This window comes from Liolophura sinensis, chromosome 10 (assembly GCF_032854445.1).
Source record: "Liolophura sinensis isolate JHLJ2023 chromosome 10, CUHK_Ljap_v2, whole genome shotgun sequence".
NCBI lineage: Eukaryota > Metazoa > Mollusca > Polyplacophora > Chitonida > Chitonidae > Liolophura > Liolophura sinensis.
The window spans coordinates 12,368,464-12,395,477 of record NC_088304.1 but is presented as its reverse complement, the minus strand read 5'-3'; the positions used below and the strand labels follow the sequence as shown (position 1 = coordinate 12,395,477).

The 27,014-nt window shown below is 38.8% G+C and overlaps 1 protein-coding gene across 1 annotated transcript; it reads right to left on the bottom strand.

Annotated features, from left to right (window-relative positions):
* Window positions 1-2,734: 2,734 nt before the first annotated feature.
* On the bottom strand, window positions 2,735-18,795 carry LOC135476893 (coiled-coil domain-containing protein 63-like). The gene is given in 12 exon segments (XM_064757038.1): window positions 2,735-3,507; window positions 4,580-4,702; window positions 5,730-5,785; window positions 5,787-5,987; window positions 6,806-7,098; window positions 9,086-9,136; window positions 9,139-9,272; window positions 9,739-9,920; window positions 10,841-10,966; window positions 12,216-12,405; window positions 15,996-16,171; window positions 18,696-18,795. Coding segments are annotated over 11 exon segments (1,707 nt in total). The 5' UTR covers window positions 16,157-16,171; window positions 18,696-18,795; the 3' UTR covers window positions 2,735-3,317.
* Window positions 18,796-27,014: the final 8,219 nt, after the last annotated feature.

Genomic DNA, 27,014 nt, shown 5'->3' with positions numbered 1-27,014 from the left:
TAAAATAAAATTGAGTTCTTAATGTGAGAATAGTGCAAGAAATATTCCTACAGAGATGAATACAATATCATTGAGTGACTGTATTTTACCTAAAGTTTGGTATGAAAAAGCCCACTTTCAGAAGCACATCTGTAGACCATAAAATCATACTTTTGATACCAACGCTTAAGTTTTTCTGACGAGATGGTAACCAAATTTTACAAAAAATCTCTAAGTGGCCCTAAAATGTGGATTAATCATTCAGAACAGAGCAGAATATGTCACCTGAAAAACGCTAAACTTCACGTGAAATACTGTAAATAGCGTACGTGCCCAAAGTATATGCCCATTCTGAATACACTACTGCGGAGCCAAATAGCAAGAGTGCCCAAAGTTACATGTACATGTGTGCATGGCTGGGCCGCTGCATTTAAAGTTGAATGATGAATCTGATGTATTAATGTACAGCTTCTCCTGTTTATGTGTACATGTTAATGGTTAAGATGATGTCTGAGGGAATGAAGGGCCTTCTTACACAAAGGCAGCGACTATAGATTCAGACCATGGACCCGTTTTATACAGGTTCAAATCCAGGTTGTGTCACCTTCCTGTATATCGATACAAGTATTTGCTCAAGTTTATTTTGATTACATGTGAACAAACTATTGTATATATGCGTGTCTGTAATTCAGTACTGTACAGAATGTAATCAATAAAATCTCCCATTGTTTCTTATTGATGATTAGCGTTCAAATTATTATTGCTTAGGCCATTTTGGGGCCTCCGTGGCTGAGTTGGTTAGCGCGCTAGCGCAGCGTAATGACCCAGGAGCCTCTCACCAGTGCGTTTGGTGTGAGTCCAGCTCATGCTGGCTTCCTCTGCGGACGTACGTGGGAAGGTCTTCCAGCAACCTGTGGATCGTCATGGGTTTCCCGTGGGCTCTGCCCCGTTTTCCTCCTACCATAATCCTGACCACAGTCGTATTATTGAAATATTCTTGAGTACATCAATCAAATAAATAAATAAATCTGGCCATTTGGCTGTCTGTGGGGAACTTGCCAAGCAGCAGTCCAAAGCTATGTAATATTTTGTCAATCTTTATTGTAATACCTCATGCTTTTTGGTGTATCAGTGCTCACAAAACATGTAAGTAGGACACAAACACGGCAGTATTACAGGAAAAAAATGACGTGCTACGACTGCAACTTTGACTTTATTCTGCTGGAAATCGTTTGCTTCAAGGTGCATTCATGAAATGTATTCATAAGGTCTGTGTGTGTATGCATTTTGAAGGTTGAAATGTAGCAGTCTTTGTGCCCAGTGGCAAAAAAAACGTGATCTGACTGGTCCCAATATGGTCAGGAAAGGTCTATAGAATACAAAGTTTCAAATGAATTTTACTGGGTTTAAATAGAATTTTACAAAATAAGTCCAACTAATTTCAAGAACAGTTTTTAATCTGACATATACTTCACTTTAGTGTTTTCTTTGCCTTTAAAGGTGAAAAATTCATCACTCATTTAAATAGTGAGTAATACTCCAAGCCACATCGGTCCAGAAATTTCATATAATTTGATCTAAATGATTGATTTGGCTTTCTTTTCACTTGTCAAGAATATTTCTGTTTTACGGAGGAAATCAGAACCTTTGACAAGTTACTGACAAAGTTCCCAGCATGCAAAGAATGTGTTTATTTACCTGCATAGCCAGGACAACATATTATATGTGTGCAACATATTCGTAGATGTCACATGGTCTCTTATGAACTTTATGTAATACTGCCCCAATGACCCTCAAAGGACAGTTGGGGCTTCCATGGCCACCGTGGGCGCATTGACGTAAGAGCCACTTACCAATGCAGTCACAGTGAATTCAAGTCAAGCTCATGTTGGCTTCCTCTCCAGTCATGCATGGGATCTGCCAGCTGCCAGCGGATGGTCGTGGGTTTTTCCCGGGCTTTGCCCGGTTTCTTCCCACCATAATGCTGACTGCCAACGTATAAGTGAAACATTCTTATTACGTAACGACATAAAAAAAAAGACCAAATAAATCAAATCAAAGGAAAGTAAAACACTTATAGCAATAAAAAAAGCCCCAAGATACGGAGTTGTGGGATTCCTGAACATTCCTGTTTTCAGGTTAGGATTAAAGCAACACTTTATGTGGTTGAGTAAACGAAAGACACGCTTCTTAACCTGGAATGATCTGCCCTGATGACTTAAAGAAAACAAGTGTATCCTGGAATGGACTTTGGTAACGGGAACGAGTGAGTAAGTGAGGGCTTGGGGTTTAACGTCGTTTTTGTAACTGGAATGAGTGAGTGAGTGCTTGGGGTTAAACGTCTTACTTGTTACTGGAACGAGTGAGTGAGTGAGTGAGTGCTTGGGGTTTAACGTCATACTTGTAACTGGAATTTATTTATTTATTTATTTGATTGGTATTTTACGCAGTACTCAAGAATATTTCACTTATGCCACGGTGGTCAGCATTATGGTGGGTGGAAATCTTCCAGGAATGAGAGACTCCTGGGTCATTACGCTGCGCTAGTGCGCTAACCAACTGAGCCACAGAGGCCCCACTTGTAACTGGAACGAGTGGGTGAGTGAGTGCTTGGGGTTTAATGTCTTACTTGTAACTTGAACGAAGACACATCATATACATCACTGATCACATAAAAAATTTTAATTTAAGCTCTTTATTTCTCTTACATGTCTTTAACAAAAAACAATGTGTAAATCTGTACACATCTCTAACAATTATATCACAAAAAGTGCACCAGTTTATATGTAGAATGAGACTGAAATGAAGACTTCAAGACAAGATATTTAGTTTTGCATATTTTATATATAATAGAAGCTGTCTATAATTTAACAGCTTCTATTCCAACAATGCACTTCCGAATATTGAGAGCAGAAATACAAGTTTGCATGTGCACATATACGTGTATAAAAATAGTACAAAAATGTTATAAAAGTTGCTCACATTTGAATGCTGTAAAACAGCATGATAAAAAAATTAAAATCACCTTTAAAGTTTTCGTGAAAAGTTGACATACATTTATACCTGTACATATCAAAATGCATTTTGGTGTAAGAAAGAACTTATAATATTGCATTACAATGCAAAAAGTGAATAAAGTTAAGTATCAAAAACCTATAAGCCATAGCTAATAAATATGTTTACTAGAAAATTAAGTGGAACAGCTGAAAAATTTTACAGCGAAGGAAGTTTTGGTGGAGTTCAAATTTTAAGCAGTTTGCAAAAACTCTTTCACATGATAAAGATGCAGTTATATATCGTGAGGTTGCTCCTTGAATATATTTTAAAGCCATCCTGCTCTACTTTTTGGTTGGCTTTTTCTTGGTGTCCTTGATAGTGGCGGTGCGGTTGGGTGTGGCATTGGGGGAGGAGGAGACGGTAGTGCGTGGGCGGTTCAGGTTCTGCAGCACCAGCTGGCTCAGTTCCTCACGCGTGAACGGTCGACTGTTCAGTTCCTCGTTGTCGTCGTCAGAGACGTCGTCAGTACCACTGCAAGCAGAGCAAGGGAGATAAGTCATACATCAATGCCATCAGAAAAGGAGCAGTACCCTAATTCCTCAACCTTTTCACATATAGGAAAAGGTAAATTGTACAAGGCCATGACATCAACTAAGTCCATGTACTACAGGCAGTTCCCATGACAGGTTATTTATTTATTAGATTGGAGTTTTACGCTGTACTCAAGAATATTCCACTTATACGACGACGGCCAGCATTATGGTGGGAGGAAACCGGGCAGAGCCTGGGGAAACCCACGACCATCCGCAGGTTGCTGGAAGACCCCCATAACAGGTGATCTGCCATCTAAGAGATTGATGAAAATGTTACGAAAGGAAATTCATTTACTGACTATTACATGTATCATTTACACACAAAAGTTTAGGGGCTTAAAAGTGTCTATCACAAATTTGAACAAACAAACCAAAATGGCTACCAAAACAGCACAGATGTAAATTGACCACGGATTATACCAGATACGTGTTGTATTGCAGTGGTCACAAATAGCTCATTTTATGCACGCATGCTACCCTAGGCACATCAAGGGAGATAACCAGTGGCAATTACTACTGATTCTCAAGCCAAGTTTTAGCTTACCAGCTGGATGATACATGTACAAACAAATGATACAAATTTGATACACTGTATATTAAAACTGAATAATGTAAAAGATCAGGTAGAATTTGTCATAACTGTTTCCATAAAACTTTTGTTCACGCAGCCTCATGTTCTTTAAGGGAATCCAGGAATTCACTGCATTAAATATTAATGTAAACGGTACTGCAATCTATCTAAATTCCTGTTACAAAGCAGTAAAGAAATGATTACCGGTATATAATTAATCGATAAGATCTTCACCTGTCTGAAGAATTAAGTATGTATCTTTGACATGGCTTACATTTTATCCTCACTTATTTGCCTTGAGAAAAAAAAAATCAATCTGTTAAAAATCAGATTGCTGTGAGATCAAGTTACAGGAATCTGTTTGGTTTATACACGTAACAAAATCTGATGGACAACTGAGCTGTGCTGTATGATTCTTAAAGTCAGCCATGAGGCTTACCCCAGGCTTGGTGGCATTATGGAGGGAGCCCTGTTGCTGGTGGTTGTAGGTGCCCTGGGCGCTTCCTCCCCAGGCATGCCAGGGGATGAGGTAGGGCTGTGTCTGAGGGGTACCCTTCTTAACCTGTCAGGGAGGAAAATAGCATGGGATAACATAACATTGGTTTAGCCGCATACAAACATGTATATATGTATGTACAAACACAAGGCATCGATTGTTTAATGTGTTGTTAGCATCAAAACCAATTGGCTCTGAGATCGCATAATCAAATCCACCCCTAGCCCACTCATTACACTCAAGTTGCATCGATTGTTAATGTGTTGTTAGTGTCAAAACCAATTGGCTCTGAGATCGCATGATCAATAATCCACCTAGCCCACCTCGTTACACTCAAGTTGCACCGATTGTTAATGTGTTGTTAGCGTCAAAAACCAATTGGCTCTGAGATCGCATGATCAAATCCACCCCTAGCCCACTCGTTACACTCAGGGTTTTTGGAGGTTGGAAATATTGTCAGTTATCAGCCAAAGTATGACCACTGTCAGCTTAGTGAAAAATTCTTGAATATGGTGTTGAATAAGGAAATTCTTGAATATGGTGTTGAATAAGAAAATTCTTGAATATGGTGTTGAACAAGAATATTCTTGAATATTACTGAACACCAATAAACACCAATAAAATGCAGGTATTGTAAGTACATAAACAAAACAGTATGTTCCTAACTAACTTTCTTCCATTCCATTCCACACCATTTGGCACTCACTTCATATCTAGTAAAACTCACAGCTCTTACTATAGAAGCCATTTTAAACTTTAAACTACACCTTTAACCCAATATAAAAGGTTAAAAGGTTCACAAACATAGCGCTTCGTGGAGGGGTCCTCCTTGATTGAGTGGTTAGTGTGCCAGCACGATGCAATGACACAGGAGCCTCTCACCAATGCGGTTGCTATGAGTTCAAGTCCAGTTCATGCAGGCATCCTCTTCGGTTGTAACTGGGAAGGCCTGCCAGCAACCTGCAGATGGTTGTTGATTTCCCCCAGGGCTCTCCTCAGTTTCCTCCCACTGTAACGCTGGCCAATGTCACAATAAGTGAAATATTCTTCAGTACAGGGTAAATAAATAAATATTTCTTGGCTAAAATCTCACTCACCTTCATATCGAGATACTGGGTATATATGTAGCATCTCCAGTGCCTTCTGTTCCCACCACTCCTAAATACTGCATGACGTTCTTATCTGTGACCTCGTCCACACTGCCTAGCATCTCCCTCATCATGGAAGGGTCGCAGTCCACAATTTTGAACAGTGTGGCAATGCCCCCCTTCAGTTCCTCCAGCGTTTTACGCTCCTGTGTGTGTGCCTTCTCTAGCTCGTCTGCCTCTGCTGCAGCCCGGTTTGTGCGAATCTGAGCACACAGTGAAAAGATACGTTTAAAAGTCAATAGTCCTATGTTAAAGCTCGCTAAAAAATGAATTTGTATTTTAAACAAGTTGATAAGGTATTCTCGCCCAATCGCGGCTTGGTTCCAAGGTCAACTGAAAGGCACACTTGTTTTTAACAACTCAATAACCCAAGTAAAAGCTAGCTAGAATGAAATGTTGATGGAAGATTTTGCATCTTAAAACAATAAGGTGCTGTTTCCTGTCCAACAGCAGTTCAGTTTAAAGCTGAATTCAATTTGCATTGTTCTACTGCAAAGAATTAGTAAAACCTTACCAAACAGAATTTTGGCTATTACTTTAAAATACCATGCAAAACCCAATAAAGTTCCTAAAATTGAGTGCATCGCGTTTTTGAACTTTTTCAAACTTTAGAGTCATTTTGACATCATCAATAGTACATGTACAAGACCGATATTTAATGAAATGCAACAATGTGAGCTATTCTTGGTAAATTCAGAAAATTTGATTGGATTATTGAATAAGGATTTTTTGCCAAAACTCTCCCGGGCCCAGCTGTTCAAAAGTGTATTAGCTAATACCAATATTAAGTCACATTTTTATATTAAAAATTTTAGCCAAACTCAGAAGCTGATACATTTGTCCAAAATAAGAGTGTAAGAGCAACTGATTTACTTCATAATTTAATGTACTGTTACACAATTATTTTTGGGCTAATTACAAAACTGAACATTTGCTTAAAGTCAAATCTGGTATTAAGTCTTAAAACAGTTTTGCACAACAGGGCCCAGCATATAGTATCTTTTAAAACGATTTTCCCCACCTCCAACTCCTTAAGAAACTGCTTCCTCTCTTCATCCAGCTTGATGTTGTCCTCTCTGAAGGTGACGATGTTTTTCTTGATGGTGTTGACTTCCTCCTGCAATTGTTCTGTTTCGTCGTTTAGTTCATTGACATAGTTAAACAGAGCGAAGTTTTCATCTTCCTTCTGAATGAAGTTATTGACGATGTTCTCCAAGTCGTCTTCCCCTGTAATCTCTTTGATCATGGAGAACGCTTCCTCGTATGACTCGATGATCTGTTTCTCCACTGAGTGATTCAGTTCTTGCTCGTGGCCTGCAAATATATTAAATATATTTATTATACTACCCATGGCCTCTGGCTTGGTTTCCTCCCACCATCATGCTGGCTGTCGTCATATAAGTGAAATATTCTTGAGTACGGCATTTAACATCAAATTGCCAGCAACCTGCGGATGGTTGCGAGTTTCCCGCGGGCTCTGCTTGGTTTCCTCCCACCATCATGCTGGCTGTCGTCATATAAGTGAAATATTCTCGAGTCGGCATTTAACATCAAATTGCCAGCAACCTGCGGATGGTTGCGAGTTTCCCGCGGGCTCTGCTTGGTTTCCTCCCACCATCATGCTGGCTGTCGTCATATAAGTGAAATATTCTCGAGTACGACGTAATAACATCAATGAAATAAATAAATAAATAACTATTTGTATACATGACCTACAACTTTCCCCTTGACCATTATGCACATTTTTTGTCTGACACTGAGAGATCTACTTTTCCTAGAAAGGTACATGTTTTAAAGTTTGTTAGGGAGGTAGGGTGATATCCTACTGGAAAAATGTTAAAGCTTCACCACCACAAGTAATGTTTTGTGATATTAATTTGATTCTAGAAATGCACTTCTCTGGGTGTTTTTGTTGCTGTTTATTTGACCGTCCCATCGGGGCTTTCTTGGAAACAGGCCATGCACAGATCTGGATGAAATTCTGTGCACAGCTTGGCATAGGGACAATCTACTCTAATTCTACCCTAATATGAAAGAGCAACTATAAGTGTCCTTCATGCACATTTTTAATTTGTGATTCTGGAGACAAAACTACATGGGCTGGGTTGGCCAATTCCAGGGCTTCACAAAAAGTATAATTTTGTCAGTCTTCACAGAACAATGCTTGAACAATCACCTTGCAAACATGTGAAAAGGGTGAAGAATTACAAGTACCATATTTTGTGGTCACCTGGGTCTGGATTCCAGATCCAGGAAATTTTTGAACGATTTTTTAACACTGTGACATACACAAAATACATGAAATGCATACTTTACCTTTTCACAGTGGCTAGTCCAACATACTTTTTTTGAAACTCATACGCCCTTTTGTATATTTAGCTGGGGTGGAGTTTTGTGCCAGTTCTGATTGTTTCTAGTTTATTTCTTGAATTGGTGTTAAATCACATTATAAACTGGGACTGCTGTGGGATTTCACATTATCAACTGATTGATGTGGGATCTCACATTATAAACTGAGATTGATGTGGGATCTCACATTATAAAATAGGATTGAAATGGGATCCCTGATTATGAACTGGGATTAAAGAGAGTTCCCACACTATAAACTGGGATTGAAGTGGGATCTCACATTATGAACCAAGATTGATGTGGGATCTCACATTATAAACTGGGATTGAAATGGGATCCCTCATTATAAACTGGGATTGAAATGGAACCCCTGATTATAAACTGGGATTAAAGAGAGTTCCCACACTATAAACTGAGATTGATGTGGGATCTCACATTATAAACTGGGATTGAAGTGGGATCCCTCATTATAAAACCGGGATTGAAATGGAACCCCTGATTATAAACTGGGATTAAAGAGAGTTCCCACACTATAAAACTGGGATTGAAGTGGGATCTCACATTATGAACTGAGATTGATGTGGGATCTCACATTATAAACTGGGATTGAAATGGATCCCTGATTATGAACTGGGATTAAAGAGAGTTCCCACACTATAAACTGGGACTGAAGTGGGATCTCACATTATGAACTGAGATTGATGTGGGATCTCACATTATAAACTGGGATTGAAATGGGATCCCTCATTATAAACTGGGATTGAAATGGGATCCCCTCATTATAAACCGGGACTGAAGTGGGATCCCACATTATACAGTGGGATTGAAGTAGGATCCCACATTATAAATTGAAACTAAAGTGGTATCCCACATTATAAACAGGGATTGAAGCAGGATCCCACATGATAAACTGGGATTGAAATGAAGCAAAATACTATATAATTACATGTACCTTTGCTTTTCTTGGCTTCTTCTTCAGCCTTGAAGAAGGCCCGGTCCTGAGCTTGGCAATCATGAACTCCTTCAGCTTGTTATCCTGGTGGATGACTCGCTCCAGTTCCTTCATCTCAGACTCGTTCAGCGCCTCGTCCTTCTCTACGCGCTCCCGCAATGTCACCATCTTGTTCTGCGCCTCATATCTACAGGTAAAAAACAACCAGAGGTTTGGATTACTTAAATTAGGGTACACCCAGTCGTTGCACTATCCCCTTCATGCTGCACGCAAAGCGAGGAAGTTACAACTTCCTCTTTTAAGGTCTTAGGTGTGACTCCACCCAGGATTGACCATGGATCTACCGCTCCCAAGTGGACCCTCTACCAACTGTGCTATTGGGGCTGGTACACAGAATACGAAGCGTGAATACCGTAAATATTGTTTGAGTAAGAGTAATGCAGAACGTCCAGAGGGTTATTATTTCCACGCTTTAAGAGAGCAATATCTTTGGTATTCAACCTTAAATGTGCTAAATGCTCTAATCACTTTTTATATTTTGAGAATATCAAGATTTTGTGTATTTCAAAAGTTAAGCAATATTTTCAGATGAGGGCCATAAATACTTAATACATCAGCAGTTGAAGTCTGTTCTAATTTTCAACATCCCTCACCTCTCTTCGTAGGCCTGCGTAGCCTCTTGTATAACAACTGTCTTCTCTTTTTTTAGCTCCTCAAATTGGCGAGACAGCCTCTTGTACAAGTTATCAAAGACGTTCTTCTCCTGTCTTAGGTCATCAATTTCTGCTCTCAACTTGGCATTGTTAGCTAACTGCTGGTTAAACATCACAGTGGCCTGGGAGACACATGACATAAAGTATGATGAACTTCAACTGTTTTATTTTTAATACATGTATTTTTTCATTTGATTGGTGTTTAAGACTGTACTCAAGAATATTTCACTTATATGCTGTCGGCCATCATTATGGTGGGAGGAAACCGGGCAGTGCCCAGAGGAAACCGGGCAGTGCCCAGAGGAAACCGGGCAGTGCCCAGAGGAAACCTGTGCACAACCATCCACAGGTTGCTGGAAAACCTTCCCCCATACAGCCAGAGAGAAAGTCATCATGAGCTGGACTTGAACTCACAGTGACCGCATTGATGAGAGGCTCCTGAGTCAGTGTGATGGTTACACTAGCTACTACCCTACCATTAGGCCACAGAGTGGGTCCCTTAATTATGAGTACCAAACTGAGAGTCTGTAATTAAGTGCTGTCAGGTGACATTCTGTAATGTGTTTATAGCTTAGGTCGGTCAGAACAAATGATAACCCTCCCAAAATACACAATTATTCCAAATGTTTTAAATGTAACAGTTTGATGTGCAAAGTTGGCATATCTTTCAGTCTCGTGAGGTGGCGGCATTATGAATAAAATGGTCCTGCTGCCTGCCCAGGTTTTGACATGTCTCCATTACATATGGACATAGAGTGAAATTTATTAGAAACATATATATCTGAAATTTTAGATTCATATATGTCATAAGTGAAATAATATTAAAACAGCTGTAACATGTTGCTGTTTGCGTACGCTTTCATCTATGATGCTCATATTTTTATTGAATGACACTTAATATTCAATAAATACTGTGTGTGAAATATCAAAGTGTTACAATGAAAACATTTTCATTAATTGTCTATTTTATTCATGTCAAATGTGGATTACTTTTGTTTTTCTGATCCACTTGACATGCATGATAAGAGAATTGCTTAATTACCTTATGGAGTCTGTTTTCCATGACATTGAGCCGTTTGCAGATTGGTCGAATGCTGCTCGCTGACCGTACGCGCGGACCTGTTGGTTTTTTCCTTTGGTGCAGGATCTGTTTTTCAACTGTAAGGATCTGTAACAGCAACCATGCATGCTGTCTGATTGGAAAGGAAATGAGCTCTATAATGCATAGAGGCAATTTCTTCCCTCAATGGTACTGCTGATGAAATGAGATCCAGCTTCAGAGGTATAAAGGCACTACTACCATTCTCAGTGTCACGACTAATGAAATGAAATACATGCACCCTGCCTGCATTATACAAGTACTGTCAATGTTCTCAGTGGCACAGCTGATGAAATAAAGCACCCAACATTATACAGGTACTGTCAATGTTCTCAATGGCTAAGCTGATGAAATAAAACACCCTACCAGCATTATACATGCACTATCAATGTTCTCAGGGGCACAGCTGATGAAATGACCCTACCATCATTATACATGTACAGGCACTATCCGATGTTCTCAGTGGCACAGCTGATAAAATGAAACACTCTGCCAGCATTATACAGGCACTATCAATCTTCTCAGGAGCACAGCTGATGAAATGAAACACTCTGCCAGCATTATACAGGCACTATCAATATTCTCAGGGGCACAGCTGATGAAACGAAACACTCTGCCAGCATTATACAGGCACTACCAATATTCTCAGGAGCACAGCTGATGAAATGAAACACTCTGCCAGCATTATACGGGCACTACCAATATTCTCAGGGGCACAGCTGATGAAATGAAATACCCTGTCATCATTATACATGTTCAGGCACTGTCAATGTCCTCAGTGGCAAAGCTGATGAAATGAAACACCCTACCAGCAAAATACAGGTACTGTCAACGTGCTCCGTGACAAAGATAATGACATAAATACACCCTTCCAGCATTATACGGGCACTATCACTGCTCTCAGTGTCGCATCTGATGAAATGAATTACTGCACCTGCAGAACAAGTATATCTACTGACACTACCAACATACTCAGTGAGATTAAGAACTGTATTATAAGACATATAATTATGTAGTGTATCACTGTTTTCAGTGATAAAGTGGGCATGAAATGAAATGATCATTAAAGTGTCTATAATTGAGGAATCTACAAATCATATATCAGTCTTTATAGTGAGCCCTAATATTTATGATGGTATGTTTTCCCAGGCTGAAATATGATGTGAGTGTTCAAACACTTTCATCTCTTCTAGGAAACCTATAATGTGGTGGAAACGGAAAGGTTATAATAACTGTGATTTCCTAATAACAAAAAATTTTTTGGGAGCATACCAGGGAAGAGTACCAGAACTGAAAATGTTAACAAGCCTATCCTGACCTGAATGTCAAGTGCACTGAGCATGGATTTTTCCTGTTCCACCTCTTTGTGGTAACCATCCACCTCCTCTATCAGCTTGGAGAGTTGTGCGGCGTTGGTGGCATCGAGTCCTTCATTCCTCTCGCTCTGGACAAGTCGCAGGATTGTCTGGATCTCCTCATTTTCCTTCAGTAATGACTCTATCTCTGCTCTGATGGGGAAATATTAGATGACAAAGTAATGACTCTATCTCTGCTCTGAGGGGGAATAATAGATGACACAGTAATGACTATATCTACTGTGAGGGGAAATATTAGATGACACAGTAATGACTCAATCTTTGCTCTGAGGGGGAATATTAGATGACACAGTAATGACTATCTCTGCTCTGATGAGGAATATTAAATGATGCACTAATGACTCTATCTATGCTCTGAGGGGAAATATTACATGACACAGTAATGACTATCTCTGCCCTGAGGGGGAATATTGCATGACACAGTAATGACTTTATCTCTGCCCTGAGGGGGAATATTAAATGACACAGTAATGACTATCTCTGCTCTGAAGGGGGAATATTACATGACACAGTAATGACTATCTCTGCTCTGAGGGGAATATTAGATGACACAGTAATGACTTTATCTCTGCTCTGAGGTGGAATATTAAATGACAGAGTAATAACTATCTCTAAGGGAAATATCAGAGGATACAGTAATGACAATCTCAGTTCTGAGGGGAAACATTTGAGGATACAGTAATGACAATCTCAGTCCTGAGGGGAAATATTTGAGGATACAGCAATGACAATCACAGTCCTAAGGGGAAATATTAGAGGATACACCAATGACAATCTCAGTTCTGAAGGGAAATATTAGAGGATACTGTAATGACAATCTCAGTTCTCAGGGAAATATCAGAGGATACAATAATGACAATCTCAGTTCTGAGGGGTAATGACTATCTCTACTCTGATGGGGAATATTAAATGATGCACTAATGACTCTATCTCTGCTCTGAGGGGAAATATTACATGACACAGTAATGACTATCTCTGCTCTGAGGAGCAATATTACATGACACAGTAATGACTTTATCTCTGCCCTGAGGGGGAATATTAAATGACACAGTAATGACTAGTCATTAATCTCGGTCCTGAGGGGAAATATTTGAGGATACAGTAATGACAATCTCAGTCCTGAGGGGAAATATTAGAGGATACACCAATGACAATATCAGTTCTGAAGGGAAATATTACAGGATACAGTAATGATAATCTCAGTTCTGAGGGGAATATCAGAGGATACAATAATGACAATCTCAGTTCTGAAGGGAAATATTACAGGATACAGTAATGACAATCTCAGTTCTGAAGGGAAATATTACAGGATACAGTAATGACAATCTCAGTTCTGAGGGGAATATCAGAGGATACAATAATGACAATCTCAGTTCAGTAATATTAGAGGACATAGTAATGACAATCTTGGTTCTGAGGGAAAATATGAGAGGATTCAATAATGACAGTATCTCTGATGTAAGGGGAAATATTAGAGAAGCTCAGTTCTGAGGGGAATATTAGGGGATACAATAATGACAGTATCTGTGATGTGAGGGGAAATATTAATATTAGCAGATACAATTACAAAGTAAGGATACTTACTTTTGTTAGTGTGCGTCAGTATATATATAAATATATGTGTGTTCACGTATGGCTTAACAACAGTGTAGTACATATGTATACATATCTTTCATATACTCATATTTACTCTGGGATAGAACAAGCTCACTGAGCTTTAATCCTGCGAACATGTTATTTTTTACATTTATTATATGCAACTGAAACTGGTGAATAAACATGATAAACAAAATAATGGCCATCTGTTGTGAGGGGAAGTATTAGAGGAGGATACAACAACGACTCTATCTGATATGAGGGGATATTGGAGGACTAAAGCCTATCTCAGTCCCAAAGTGGAATCTTTGAGTCCAGTTCTGTAATAAGTAACTCAAAAACATAGAAATGCGACCCTTTAACCCCTTTAAGTCCGTCAAATCCAAAGAAAGTAATTATAATGAAACTCATAAAAGCACTTGTATCACCAGCTCTGGAATGGGCTGCATAGGCAAGTTTGTGTCCCTGAGGTAAAGACCTGACCCTGTGGTCACGAAGCAGTCTTAGACTTCAGTTAAAATTTCAAACCACTTTAAAATTGTTATTTCTTACGTAGTAAGGTCAAAATATTGCTTGACAACTTAAATTCTGGATAAGTTATTGTAAAACAAATCTCAGCTAAAATAACAGAAAGTAACATACAGGTCCCAAGTTTCATGATTGAAATTTTGACTTTTAAAGTCTAACATCACTTTGTGATCCCAGGGCCAGCACTCTACACATGTGTATATAAGCCGGTACACCTGCTTCCAGGTAATCAATATTCTAACGTCAATTATTAACGCTGGTGTTCTAATCTGCTGATTAACCTAGTAGATGGGCATAGCCAATCCATTATTTACATGAACATGTATGTTCGTTCTCGGCAAGCCCAGGATCTGTCATATGTTCCTTACCAAGAGATAAAAAGAAAAACAAACAACAAAGAATTGAGAATACACCTGGCATTAAACAAAGTCCATTACAAGAAAACATTTTTTTTTTAATACTGTGTGCAGTTGAGTAAAAAAAAGCTTGCCAAGTTTGGTTTTTGGCAGCTTAAAAAATAGCTTTAAACTAGTTTTCTTAAGGCTCCAGTTATCAACCCAGAAATTAAGTAGTCTGCAGTCAGACACCAACATTGATAGACGTCAATGAAAACAACTCAAAATATGCATAAAATAGAACAGTTATTAAGTGGTGTAAAATCTGACTCACAAATGAATTCTTATCTTATGAATTCTAGAAAAGGTATGCTACAGAAAAGCTTTTTAGATAGAAGTTTAACTTTGTTTTCCATTAAAAAGTGCACTGCCCATCCAAGGGCAATGTACAAACCACCCATGTGTGCAGGAAAGCTCCTGCATGTGTGTACTGCATACACAAATCAGCCTATGCACAAGGAGGAGACATGAGAAGCCTGCATGTACAAACCACCCATGTGTGCAGGAAAGCTCCTGCATGTGTGTACTACATACACAAATCAGCCTTTGCACAAGGAGGAGACATGAGAAGCCTGCATGTACAAACCACCCATGTGTGCAGGAAAGTTCCCGCATGTGTGTACTACATACACAAATCAGCCTTTGCACAAGGAGGAAACATGAGAAGCCTTCATGCATGCATGAGTATCCCTAAACTCTTTGTCAGTCTTGTAAATGCAGACTGCAGCATGGGCAATCACAAAAAACTCTACAAAATCAATTTTTATTTTCACACACACACGAGTTAATCATGTACAGTGTCTTCCTCTGTGCTCTTCCCAAGATTATGATGTGTTTAAACCGTAAACCTGAATGTCTTTGTGTTTAAGTACTGCTGTAATTAACTCTGTAATTAACTCTGTAATTAACGGAGTGCAGTTTCACATATATTCAGGTCTACCATGTGATAAGGGATTGATTTTGCACACTTGAAATGAACCTATATTCTTTGATTTTCTATGACTTGCGTCAGTTTTAATTTCTCCTCAAGAAAAACAAAAACACTGTATTAAAAAAAAAAAACAAAAAAAAAAACGGGCCACCCACCTAATATTTTAAGTCGTTTGTAAGTGTATGATGGGAAATAAGTAATTGTTTTAGGTGCCCTGATGCCAATATTCAGATTATCAAACACATACATGTACAGTGTATCTGACCACTCACTCTTGTTTCCTCAGAATGTTGCTGGCATCCTCCACGTAAGCCTTCCTGTCAATCTCCATCCCTCGTAGCTGTTTCCTGAGGCGAGTCAGTTCCATCTCCTGTGTGTTGTCCTCCCCCATCTCATCGCTGGATTCCCCACGCCGTGTTGTCGTCTGTGCCATCTTCACCTCTGGACTCTGCAATGTCCAAGACCTCTGTCACATTCAAAACCTCCCTGATTCTGTGAAAGAATCTATTTCAGACACGTCAGACACAGTCTATGACTCAAGGACCCCTTTTCTCAAGATAAATGAACATGATGTAATTATAAAGAGACGCACAGTCAATCAGTATACACTACAGAACGACATAGTTAAAATTGAAATAAGTTACAACATGAAGACGTGTACTTGCATTACTAGTGAAGAAGCCCAAGCAATTTACATACATTTTTACACTGTCAATGTAAATTGGTACATTTATTAAGCAGTGTTCTATCACTATATAGCAGTTTCAAAAATCTCAGTCAAATCAACTAAAAGAGAAGTTGTAATAGCCTCAATTTTCTTACATTTAATTTAAACTTTTACTTATCTATATCTATGCATCTTTGTATATAATATGTAAGTTTGTATTTCTAATATAGTGTGTAAAATTGTTTTTACAGTTAATTTAACCTGTAATCCTGTAGATAAAATCTGATGGAATGATCAACATTCAAGATAATTACATTTAATTGATATTTAGAATAAATATGCAGTTCCAGGAGTAAACTCTAACTAAGAGGTTGTCACAAATGTCTGACTTTTTTTAAAATCCAAGCACTCACAAGAAATATACAAGTTGTTCAAATCTTGACATTTAAATGTAAATGATAAATTCATTTTAAAAATGTACGCACACAAATTGTACTGTTTGAAAACTACATCATACTTGTACAACTGGCAAAAGTGACAGCTGGGAGCAGAATGTGATGTGTTAGTTACAAATTACTTTCACAAATTACACATCACACACACACACATGTATATATATATATATATATATATATATATATATATATATATATATATATATATATAATGGGCTTGTACTGAAAGTGTCTGCCTCCAAAAACATCAAGAAGTCTCCAACGCAGTAAAGACTATATATAGGGATACCCTGATCCGGTTTAAAGAACTACATGTAGTATGTTCATATCTACATATGCCACTGTAGGCATTGGTACTACCTCTGGGCTACCTCTGGACTACTTTTAACCAGGTGTTCCACAAGTACAGTATATATAGGCTTTGAGGACTTACATGAATCTTCCAACCCCAAATTGTGGGGCAGTTTAACACATTATTCTTTACAAGAATTAAACAATAGCTAGGGGGATTAATAGTACATGTAACAAACCTGGCTACTAGTATGTTACAATTTACAACACTATCTAAACTAGCTAACACAAATAACTGCAATGCATACACATAATGTTGATGTACTTGTTTTACTGGTATACACAGGCTACAATTGTTCAAGCAGAACCCAAAGAGGGAGGCACAGCATAGGGACTATCAAACATCTACATTATGCACATACATTTATCGGTACTGATATATTATTTACTAGCTCTGTAGAGCTCTGATTATGTATACTATTACAGCCCTGCCTTGTTCCATAAGCTTACCTTGAACACCATTGTACTTCCTTTGCTGGCTTCAGTATACTACTGCAGGGCACCAAATACTTTGTAGTCGCAGTCGTCTCATCTATCCATTCCAGGTAGATGTTCCCGTGTGTCATCACTAAAAAATCTACACAAGCATGAAGCTAGTGGAAACTGGACAAATTCTAACTCCAACTGTCATGGTTGATTGCATACTCCTCACAGTGAAGGGAATCATGTATACAATTATCATTGCCAATATTAGACAAGTTAGACCTTTTGACATGCACTCTGGATAATTATTTACGATCAGACTCACCAGTAATGACATAGAGGCAACCCATAATCAACACTGATGAATAAAAAAATTCCTCAAACAATTAAAGAATAGATTAAACAAGATGTAAAAAATATAAAAATTGAGAGTAATGTCAGTAGTTATCTCCCTTGTATGAGCTGGGAGGAGTATGCATTCAAACATGTCGGTTGGAGTTAGAATTCATCCAGTTTCCACTAGGTGCATGCTTGTGTGGATTTATTACTGATGACACATGGGAACACCTACCTGGAATTGATAGCTGAAATGACTGTGACTACAGCCAGACAAATTATTTTGTGCCCAGCAGTAGTATATTAATAGCAGCAACGGAAATACAGAGGTGTTCAAGGTAAGCTCATGGAAAAAGACAGGGCTTTGATAGTATACATAATACATTCTCATTCTCAGAAAAATAACTTTTCTAAAGATATCTAGGTCCAGTTACTGCATCTGTATACATGCGGATAAGGTCAATACTTATTTGGTACCTCACCTACAAAAAAAAAATCTAACCCACAAACTTTTAAAAAAAAAAAGACGTTATAAATGTCTTGGTTAGGACTCCTTCAATCAAACATACAAAACATTTATAACAACAACAACAACAGCCCATTCCACATCAAGTTGTTTATCTTCGACGCAGTCCTCGCAACCAAAGAAAACAAGTTTATTTCAAATATCACATAAGATAAGGCAGCACCGAAAAGAACTGGTCAGATGGGTTTAGAATTCAGGTCGTGCTCGAACCTACCTTTCTGATGAGCCCGTTGTCCTGTGCTGAAGTTGTTTTTCTCCGAAAAGTTCTCCCTTCCGATCCGGGCTGTTCCCTTTATCGGTTCTCTCTCCTTTCATCTGTGGGAGGGTTGCTAGGGAATGATGCACCGCACGCGACCTCCTCATTTGCATCTCGACGTCAACAGAAGCACGTGGCGTTGGAGAAGCAGCCAAGGGTACAGAACTCTTGCTGACCAAGTTTGTTGACTGCTGCTCATTCTTGACAACGTCATAAACACCGCCATGTAGTGAACTAATTTTCAGGTGGGAGTGTGATAAATTATTTCGGACCGATGGATTATTGATTCTTAGAGCCTCTAACAGCATGTGGTGGTAAATGGTGAGTTCAACGGTGTAATTAAAGTATACTTCTAGCAAGTCTCAACCCATATAGTAACTGAGTACGGCGGGTAAAACACCAGTCAAATGAATAAATAAATGATATATAGTAACTCTAAAGTCATACAGAATCGATTCTGATTGGCTGGTGCGACAGATATGCAAGCTCATGCTATGCCTTGCCTAAGTTGAACTTTAGCTATGGTACATGTTCATTTATTCAAACCTGAACAAGGCTGTAAAACTTAACCCAGGAAATCCTATATCCATACACTGTCAGCCAATCAATGTCGATTCTGAATCTCTTTAAGCATACTGTAATTAAAAATACAATGGCCAATTTTATACATGTACAGGCGCACACTCTAAAAGTCCAATAAAATATGTGTTTTACCTTCTAAAAGTCGTGCATGCATTATCATGAATTTAGCCCTATACGTAGCGACATTTTCCAACTTCATACGTGGACGCCTTAATAATTTATGATATGCATGGTGTACACCATCTGTTATATTTTCAACTGACCAAATACACAGCCCTTCATGTATATACACGTAGGCCTACAAGTATGTGAGCCAACTTATAGCTTTAGGTATTCTCCATGCCTTGTATAGCGCCGATATATCTTTCCGTGCATGCATGCTGATTAATTTGATCCATTGCGCTCCATTGCCAGTGTCAGTTTCAGCTGATCATTTGTCGAAGCATGTGTACAAAAAGCAGATAGAATAAGCACCAGTAAAGTAGTATACGCAGGTTTTTCAGAGGAAGTAAAACAGAGTTCTGTATGACAAAGCTATGAGCTAATGATACGATGATATTCTCGCACTCAGTATATCATTATATATAAAAACTACATCTCTATAACCGACATGCATTCTTAATATATTTATTTATTATTTATTTGATTGATGTTTTACGCCGAACCCATTCACTTATACGACGGCGGTCAGCATTATGGTGTATAGGATGAAACCGGGCAGAGCCAGGGGGAAACCCACGACTATCCGCAGGCTGTCATGCGTAATACAGTATAAGATTTGTGATAAACGCGAAGTACAGCAGATGTGCATGTGAACATTGCGCTTTCTACAGTCTTCCTTCATCAGTTGTTTATTTAATTAGTTTAATTTTATTCGGCTAAACTGAACTGAAATGAAAAGATATACCCCGTTTCTCATCTGTTTTTCAATGATATTATACTACCACTGTACATACACGATAAATATTTCCATTATACATGTATGAAAGTTCTATCTTATGCATAGTATGTTCATTTTTGCATTGATTTATTTATTTTATTTGATTGGTGTTTTACACCGTACTCAAGAATATTTCACTTATACGACGACGGCCAGCATAATGGTGGGAGGAAAACGGACAGAGCCCGTCCGTACGTCCGGAGAGGAAGCCAACATGAGTTGGACTTGAACTCACAGCGACCGCTTTGGTGAGAGGCTCCTAGGTCATTACGCTGTGCTGACCACATCAGCATTGAGCTTGGCAGATTGCATACACTTGTAAACATGCAGTCCGGCACCTAATTCCTTTCATGGAATGAACTACAATGAGATGAAATTCCGTGAGGTATCGATTAGTAAATTTTATTTTAAAAACTTATAAAGACGAACATTCTTAACATATATTTATTCATTTATTTGACTGGTGTTTTACGTCGCACTCAAGAATATTTCACTTATACGACGACGGCCAGCATTATGGTGGGGGGAACCCGGGCAGAGCCCGGGGGAAACCCACGACCATTTCTTAACATATATACAATGTACCTGTTGGACAACCATGCATATATAGGCCTACACCTGCATGCATGTTGCACCTATAGGTCTGTATATACATGCGATTTCTGTCTGTATACTCTCACCAATGCAATTGCTGTGAGTTCAAGTCCAGCTCATGCTGGCTTCCTCTGCGGCCGTATACGTGGGAAGATCTGGCATCTTGCTTTGATTTATAGAGATATTTTGTAAAGTTTGATTAATTTGCTAAATTAGAGAAAGATAAGTGTTGGTATATGCAAAATGTCGTTTAGGGCCTTTATATATGCTTCTGAAAGTGCATTTTTACAGACCAAACATGCATTCTAATCATTTTATCTGAATTTGCACGCATGCTGTGCGAAATATAAACTAGCCGTTGTGTTTGCATGTGTGTGCTTTAGTTGTTTTTTAAAATTATTTTTCTTTTTACAGTTGTTGCTTGCTTTATTTTCATATTAATAAGGGAGTGCATCGCCGCCAGCCTCATATATTACAGTTCTGTAGCATCTGCAGTTGACAAGAGTATATTCTTTATTTTCATATAATGCAACTATACATGCAGGTCTAGGCCTATCAATCCATGCACGCGAAATTTACTTTTGGTATACTGCACCTGATTGCAAAAGCAATCAAACAATCAGTAAAAACAAAAAAGCATCTTTTCTTCCATCCATTTCAGCACATGGAGGTGGATGTATAAATGTTCAAACTACCATGACAACACCATGCGTACGCATGAATAATAATGGCGGGTATCCGCAAAATATTTATGGCCTCCACGACATCCCGGTTTTAATAGTCAAGACGTTTTAGAAGGACACGGTCTTTCCGCGCAATCAGCCCGCACATCAGTCAAAGTGCGCCATGCCGCGAGATAATATGCAAATTGGGATGGAAATGATCAATCATAATGTCCGATAGCCCTGTTCCCATGGCAACACTCAAAGCAACAGATGTGCACTTGTTTGTGCGTGCACGCGTGCCATTATGCATATATGCAGTTCAGCTGAAGAACGGCGAAATCTGTTTCAAGGATGAACAAATCTCCTCTATAATCAACAATCTGTGAAAGGTATAATGTAGAAGGATTTCGCATACAGTGTGCTTAAAAAAAATGTCTACATATGGCATGTATAAGGAATTAGCTCATGCAACATGGAAAAGAGTTTTAGATTGTGAAGTACAGGGTGGATTCATATGTGCCCAACCTTGTAAGAACTAATGATTTGTTCGTATTGTCTATGTCGAGAAGAACCCATCATTTTGGTTAGGGTGGGGTGGGGATGGGGGGATGCTTTGAAAAATAAAGAAATAAATTGAATTAAATTTAAACACGTATATTGAAGTTTGCTAATTTTGGATATCTTAGGACGGCTTTTTATGGATCACCTTCTGTGATTCTTCTGAATCCTGGGACATTTGGCCTGTCCCTTTTACAAATGCATGTAATTGTGACCTGCAAGAATACACAGTTTCACTTTTGTCACATATGGCCGGAGAGGAGGCCAGAATGAGGTGGACCTGACCTCACAGAGACCCCATTGTGGAGAGGCTCCTGGCGTGCTAACCCCCACTCAGTCACGGAGGCCCCCGTTCAAATTGAAGAAAACACTAATAAATAAATATATATGTTTTTTGTTGTTTTTTTTGTGGGGGTGGGGGGAGGGTGGGAAAGGGTAATTTTTCCAAAGGAATAAATTGTTTTTTAAAACAGATTCTGTAGCGATCTGCTACACAACCAAAGCAGCCTGTGAGTATCAGTGACGTCACATTATTATTTTCCTTTAAAATAGTTCATTTCGGACAATCAATCAGGCTATTTATAATAGCTCTGTATTCACTTTGGGGCCTCCGTGGCTCAGTCGGTTAAAGCGCTAGCGCAGCGTAATGACCCAGGAGTCTCTCACCAATGCGGTCGCTGTGAGCTCAAGTCCAGCTCATGCTGGCTTCTTCTCCGGCCGTACGTGAGAAGGTCTGTAAGCAACCTGCGGATGGTCGTGGGTTTCCCCCGGGCTCTGCCCGGTTTCCACCCACCACCCACCCGCCGTCGTATAAGTGAAATATTCTTGAGTACGGCGTAAAACACCAATCAAAAAAAAAAAAAATCTGTATTCACTTTTAACTTTGACCCTGTTTGCTGAAAAAGTGCGCAAAATCATTCTATACTGTATGTCTGTAGGTGTCTCGAAAATGAATATACATGTAGATTGAGCCTGATGCTATATGGATGAAGTTAGCTGTAACCATTCTTCTGTCTTTCAAACGGAGCTGTTAATAATTTGAGGCTATTTTGGATAGCTTGTAGATATGCGTATAAAGTTAGGTCTACTTATTACACGTATAGTTACGATCAATGGATAGCATATGGTCAGGCCTCCACAGGGTCTAGGATCACACATATTTTTCTGGACTGATTTCATTTGTTGTGTTTTGCGGCTGTGAGAGAAGGCCATATGTATAAAATCCGCGTGGATATATAGTGTGTGTGATCGTTGTTCCGTGGCTTTTCATTGGATCGATTCAGCTGGGTAGCGCAACAAGTCTCGCGTACAATAGTAATTATGAAAGACAGTCACGGATTGGTCAGCAGGCAAGGCCCAGATGAAATGGGCGTCGTTGATTGGTTGAGAGATAAATCCTCAGGTAATAGCAATGACACAGCTGTTGCTAACCAAACACTTTGTGATTCAGTCTGTTTGACAATATAGCCATCCATGTCCAGGGGCTGTTGAAATCACGTTTACACATCCACATGTGTTCCTGGAAAGAACTCTCACGTTTAAGCCATGCACGATGTCGGTTTTTAGAAACGTCGAACCTTGTCTTGGGTGGTTATGAGGGGTTTTTTTCTGACTGCAGTCTTTGGTGTTGGAGAAGGGCTGTTTTCTAACTTTGCATTAACCTACGACCGGGTTGTGGCAAATGAGGCCATATATATATATATAGGTTCGAATCCAGCTATCGCTGGTCCGGCGTATGCTTAACAGTATATATAGAACAGTATATATGTAGCTTGTAAAATAAACTATACATATAGGCCTATATCATCCGAAGTGCCTGATTATATATGCACTTCTTTTGTTTTTCAAATATTTTAAACGAAAAACAACAAATTGTATATAGGTTAAGTTATTGTGGAATTAAGAGGGCTGGAAACAGACCCATTTGGCCACGTGCTTGCAGTGTTCGCGTGATGTCAGCGGAAAGGGCTGCCTTTTCGAATTATAGAAATAAAAGCACGCCAGATTGGAAAAAAAATGATAACATGACGACGCTTTCGATTTTGCCAATGTGTGCGACTTTGTTTACTTTGAACTGCGAATAGCTTGTCCTAAAACTCTAGAATTCTACTCCACTAAAAATACAAACACAAATTTCCAAAAAATTCGATGGCGCACAAAAAGTTGATTTGTTCTTGAACTGAGGCCTTTCGTTACGTGCATGGCCATTAAACCATAACATGTCAGAAATTTTATCGACTGACCAACAGACCGACTGAGCGACCAGTCGGTCTGTATATACAAGGAGACACACTGAGAGTATTAAAGTTAACAATAAGCGGACAACACGCTCGTGTGAACGGCCCTTTGCGCAGTCTAACGTTCGTTGAATTTTATACTTGTCTCAGTTAAATTTATTAACGTCAGTTTGCAAATGCCTGTGTACCTCAAGCAGACACACAGGTTCTCGGTCCCCATGTATAAAATCTGATCCCTACATCTCGTGCCAAGTAAAACATTCGTGGGTATATAAGGGGATAAATATCAATCAAGTAAATAAATTAGATAAATTAACTGTATGCATGCAGGATTTCTATAGGTATAAACCCCATGTTAGGCCTGAATATTGCATTGAGAGGTCATACAAGATAAATGAGAGAAATTACCTGCATGCAGGCAGGATTTGTGTTGGTATATATCCCATGTTAGGTCTGAATATTGCATTGAGTGTTAGGTCATGTGAGATTAATGAGAGAGATTACCTGTATGCATGCAGGATTTGTGTAGGTATATATCCCATGTTAGGCCTGAATATTGCATTGAGTGTTAGGTCATGTGAGATGAATGAGAGAAATTACCTGTATGCATGCAGGATTTGTGTAGGTATATATCCCATGTTAGGTCTGAATATTGCATTGAGAGGTCATGCAAGATAAATGATAGAAATTACCTGTATGCATGCGGGATTTGTGTAGGTATATATCCCATGTTAGGTGTGAATATTGCATTGAGTATTAGGTCATGTGAGATTAATGAGAGAAATTACCTGTATGCATGCAGGATTTGTGTAGGTATATATCCCATGTTAGGTCTGAATATTGCATTGAGAGGTCATGCAAGATAAATGAGAGAAATTACCTGTATGCATGCAGGATTTGTGTAGGTATATATCCCATGTTAGGTGTGAATATTGCATTGAGTGTTAGGTCATGTGAGATCAATGAGAGAAATTACGTGTATGCATGGAGGATTTGTGTAGGTATATATCCCATGTTAGGTCTGAATATTGCATTGAGTGTTAGGTCATGTGAGATGAATGAGAGAAATTACGTGTATGCATGCAGGATTTGTGTAGGTATATATCCCATGTTAGGTCTGAATATTGCATTGAGTGTTAGGACATGTGAGATCAATGAGAGAAATTACCTGTATGCATGCAGGATTTGTATAGGTATATATCCCATGTTAGGTCTGAATATTGCATTGAGTGTTAGGACATGTGAGATCAATGAGAGAAATTACCTGTATGCATGCAGGATTTGTGTAGGTATATATCCCATGTTAGGTCTGCATATTGCATTGAGTGTTAGGACATGTGAGATTAATGAGAGAAATTACCTGTGCGCATGCAGGATTTGTGTAGGTATATATCCCATGTTAGGCCTGAATATTGCATTGAGTGTTAGGTCATGTGAGATGAATGAGAGAAATTACCTGTATGCATGCAGGATTTGTGTTGGTATATATCCCATGTTAGGCCTGAATATTGCATTGAGTGTTAGGACATGTGAGATCAATGAGAGAAATTACCTGTATGCATGCAGGATTTGTGTAGGTATATATCCCATGTTAGGCCTGAATATTGCATTGAGTATTAGGTCATGTGAGATTAATGAGAGAAATTACCTGTATGCATGCAGGATTTGTGTAGGTATATATGCCATGTTAGGTCTGCATATTGCATTGAGTGACAGGTCATGTGAGATTAATGACAAAAATTACCTGTATGCATGCAGAATTTGTGTAGGTATATATCCCATGTTAAATCTGAAAATTGCATTGAGTGTTAGGTCATGTGAGATGAATGAGAGAAATTACCTGTATGCATGCAGGATTTGTATAGGTATATATCCCATGTTAGGTCTGAATATTGCATTGAGTGTTAGGTCATGTGAGATGAATGAGAGAAATTACCTGTATGCATGCAGGATTTGTATAGGTATATATCCCATGTTAGGTCTGCATATTGCATTGAGTGTTAGGTCATGTGAGATGAATGAGAGAAATTACCTGTATGCATGCAGGATTTGTGTAGGTACATGTATATATCCCATGTTAGGTCTGGATATTACATTGAATGTCAGGTCATGTGAGATTAATGAGAGAAATTACCTGTGCGCATGCAGGATTTGTGTTGGTATATATCCCATGTTAGGCCTGAATATTGCATTGAGTGTTAGGTCATGTGAGATGAATGAGAGAAATTACCTGTATGCATGCAGGATTTGTGTTGGTATATATCCCATGTTAGGCCTGAATATTGCATTGAGTGTTAGGTCATGTGAGATTAATGAGAGAAATTACCTGTATGCATGCGGGATTTGTGTAGGTATATATGCCATGTTAGATCTGAATATTGCATTGAGTGACAGGTCATGTGAGATTAATGACAAAAATTACCTGTATGCATGCAGAATTTGTGTAGGTATATATCCCATGTTAAATCTGAACATTGCATTGAGTGTTAGGTCATGTGAGATCAATGAGAGAAATTACCTGTATGCATGCAGGATTTGTATAGGTATATATCCCATGTTAGGTCTGAATATTGCATTGAGTGTTAGGTCATGTGAGATGAATGAGAGAAATTACCTGTATGCATGCAGGATTTGTATAGGTATATATTCCATGTTAGGTCTGAATATTGCATTGAGTGTTAGGTCATGTGAGATTAATGAG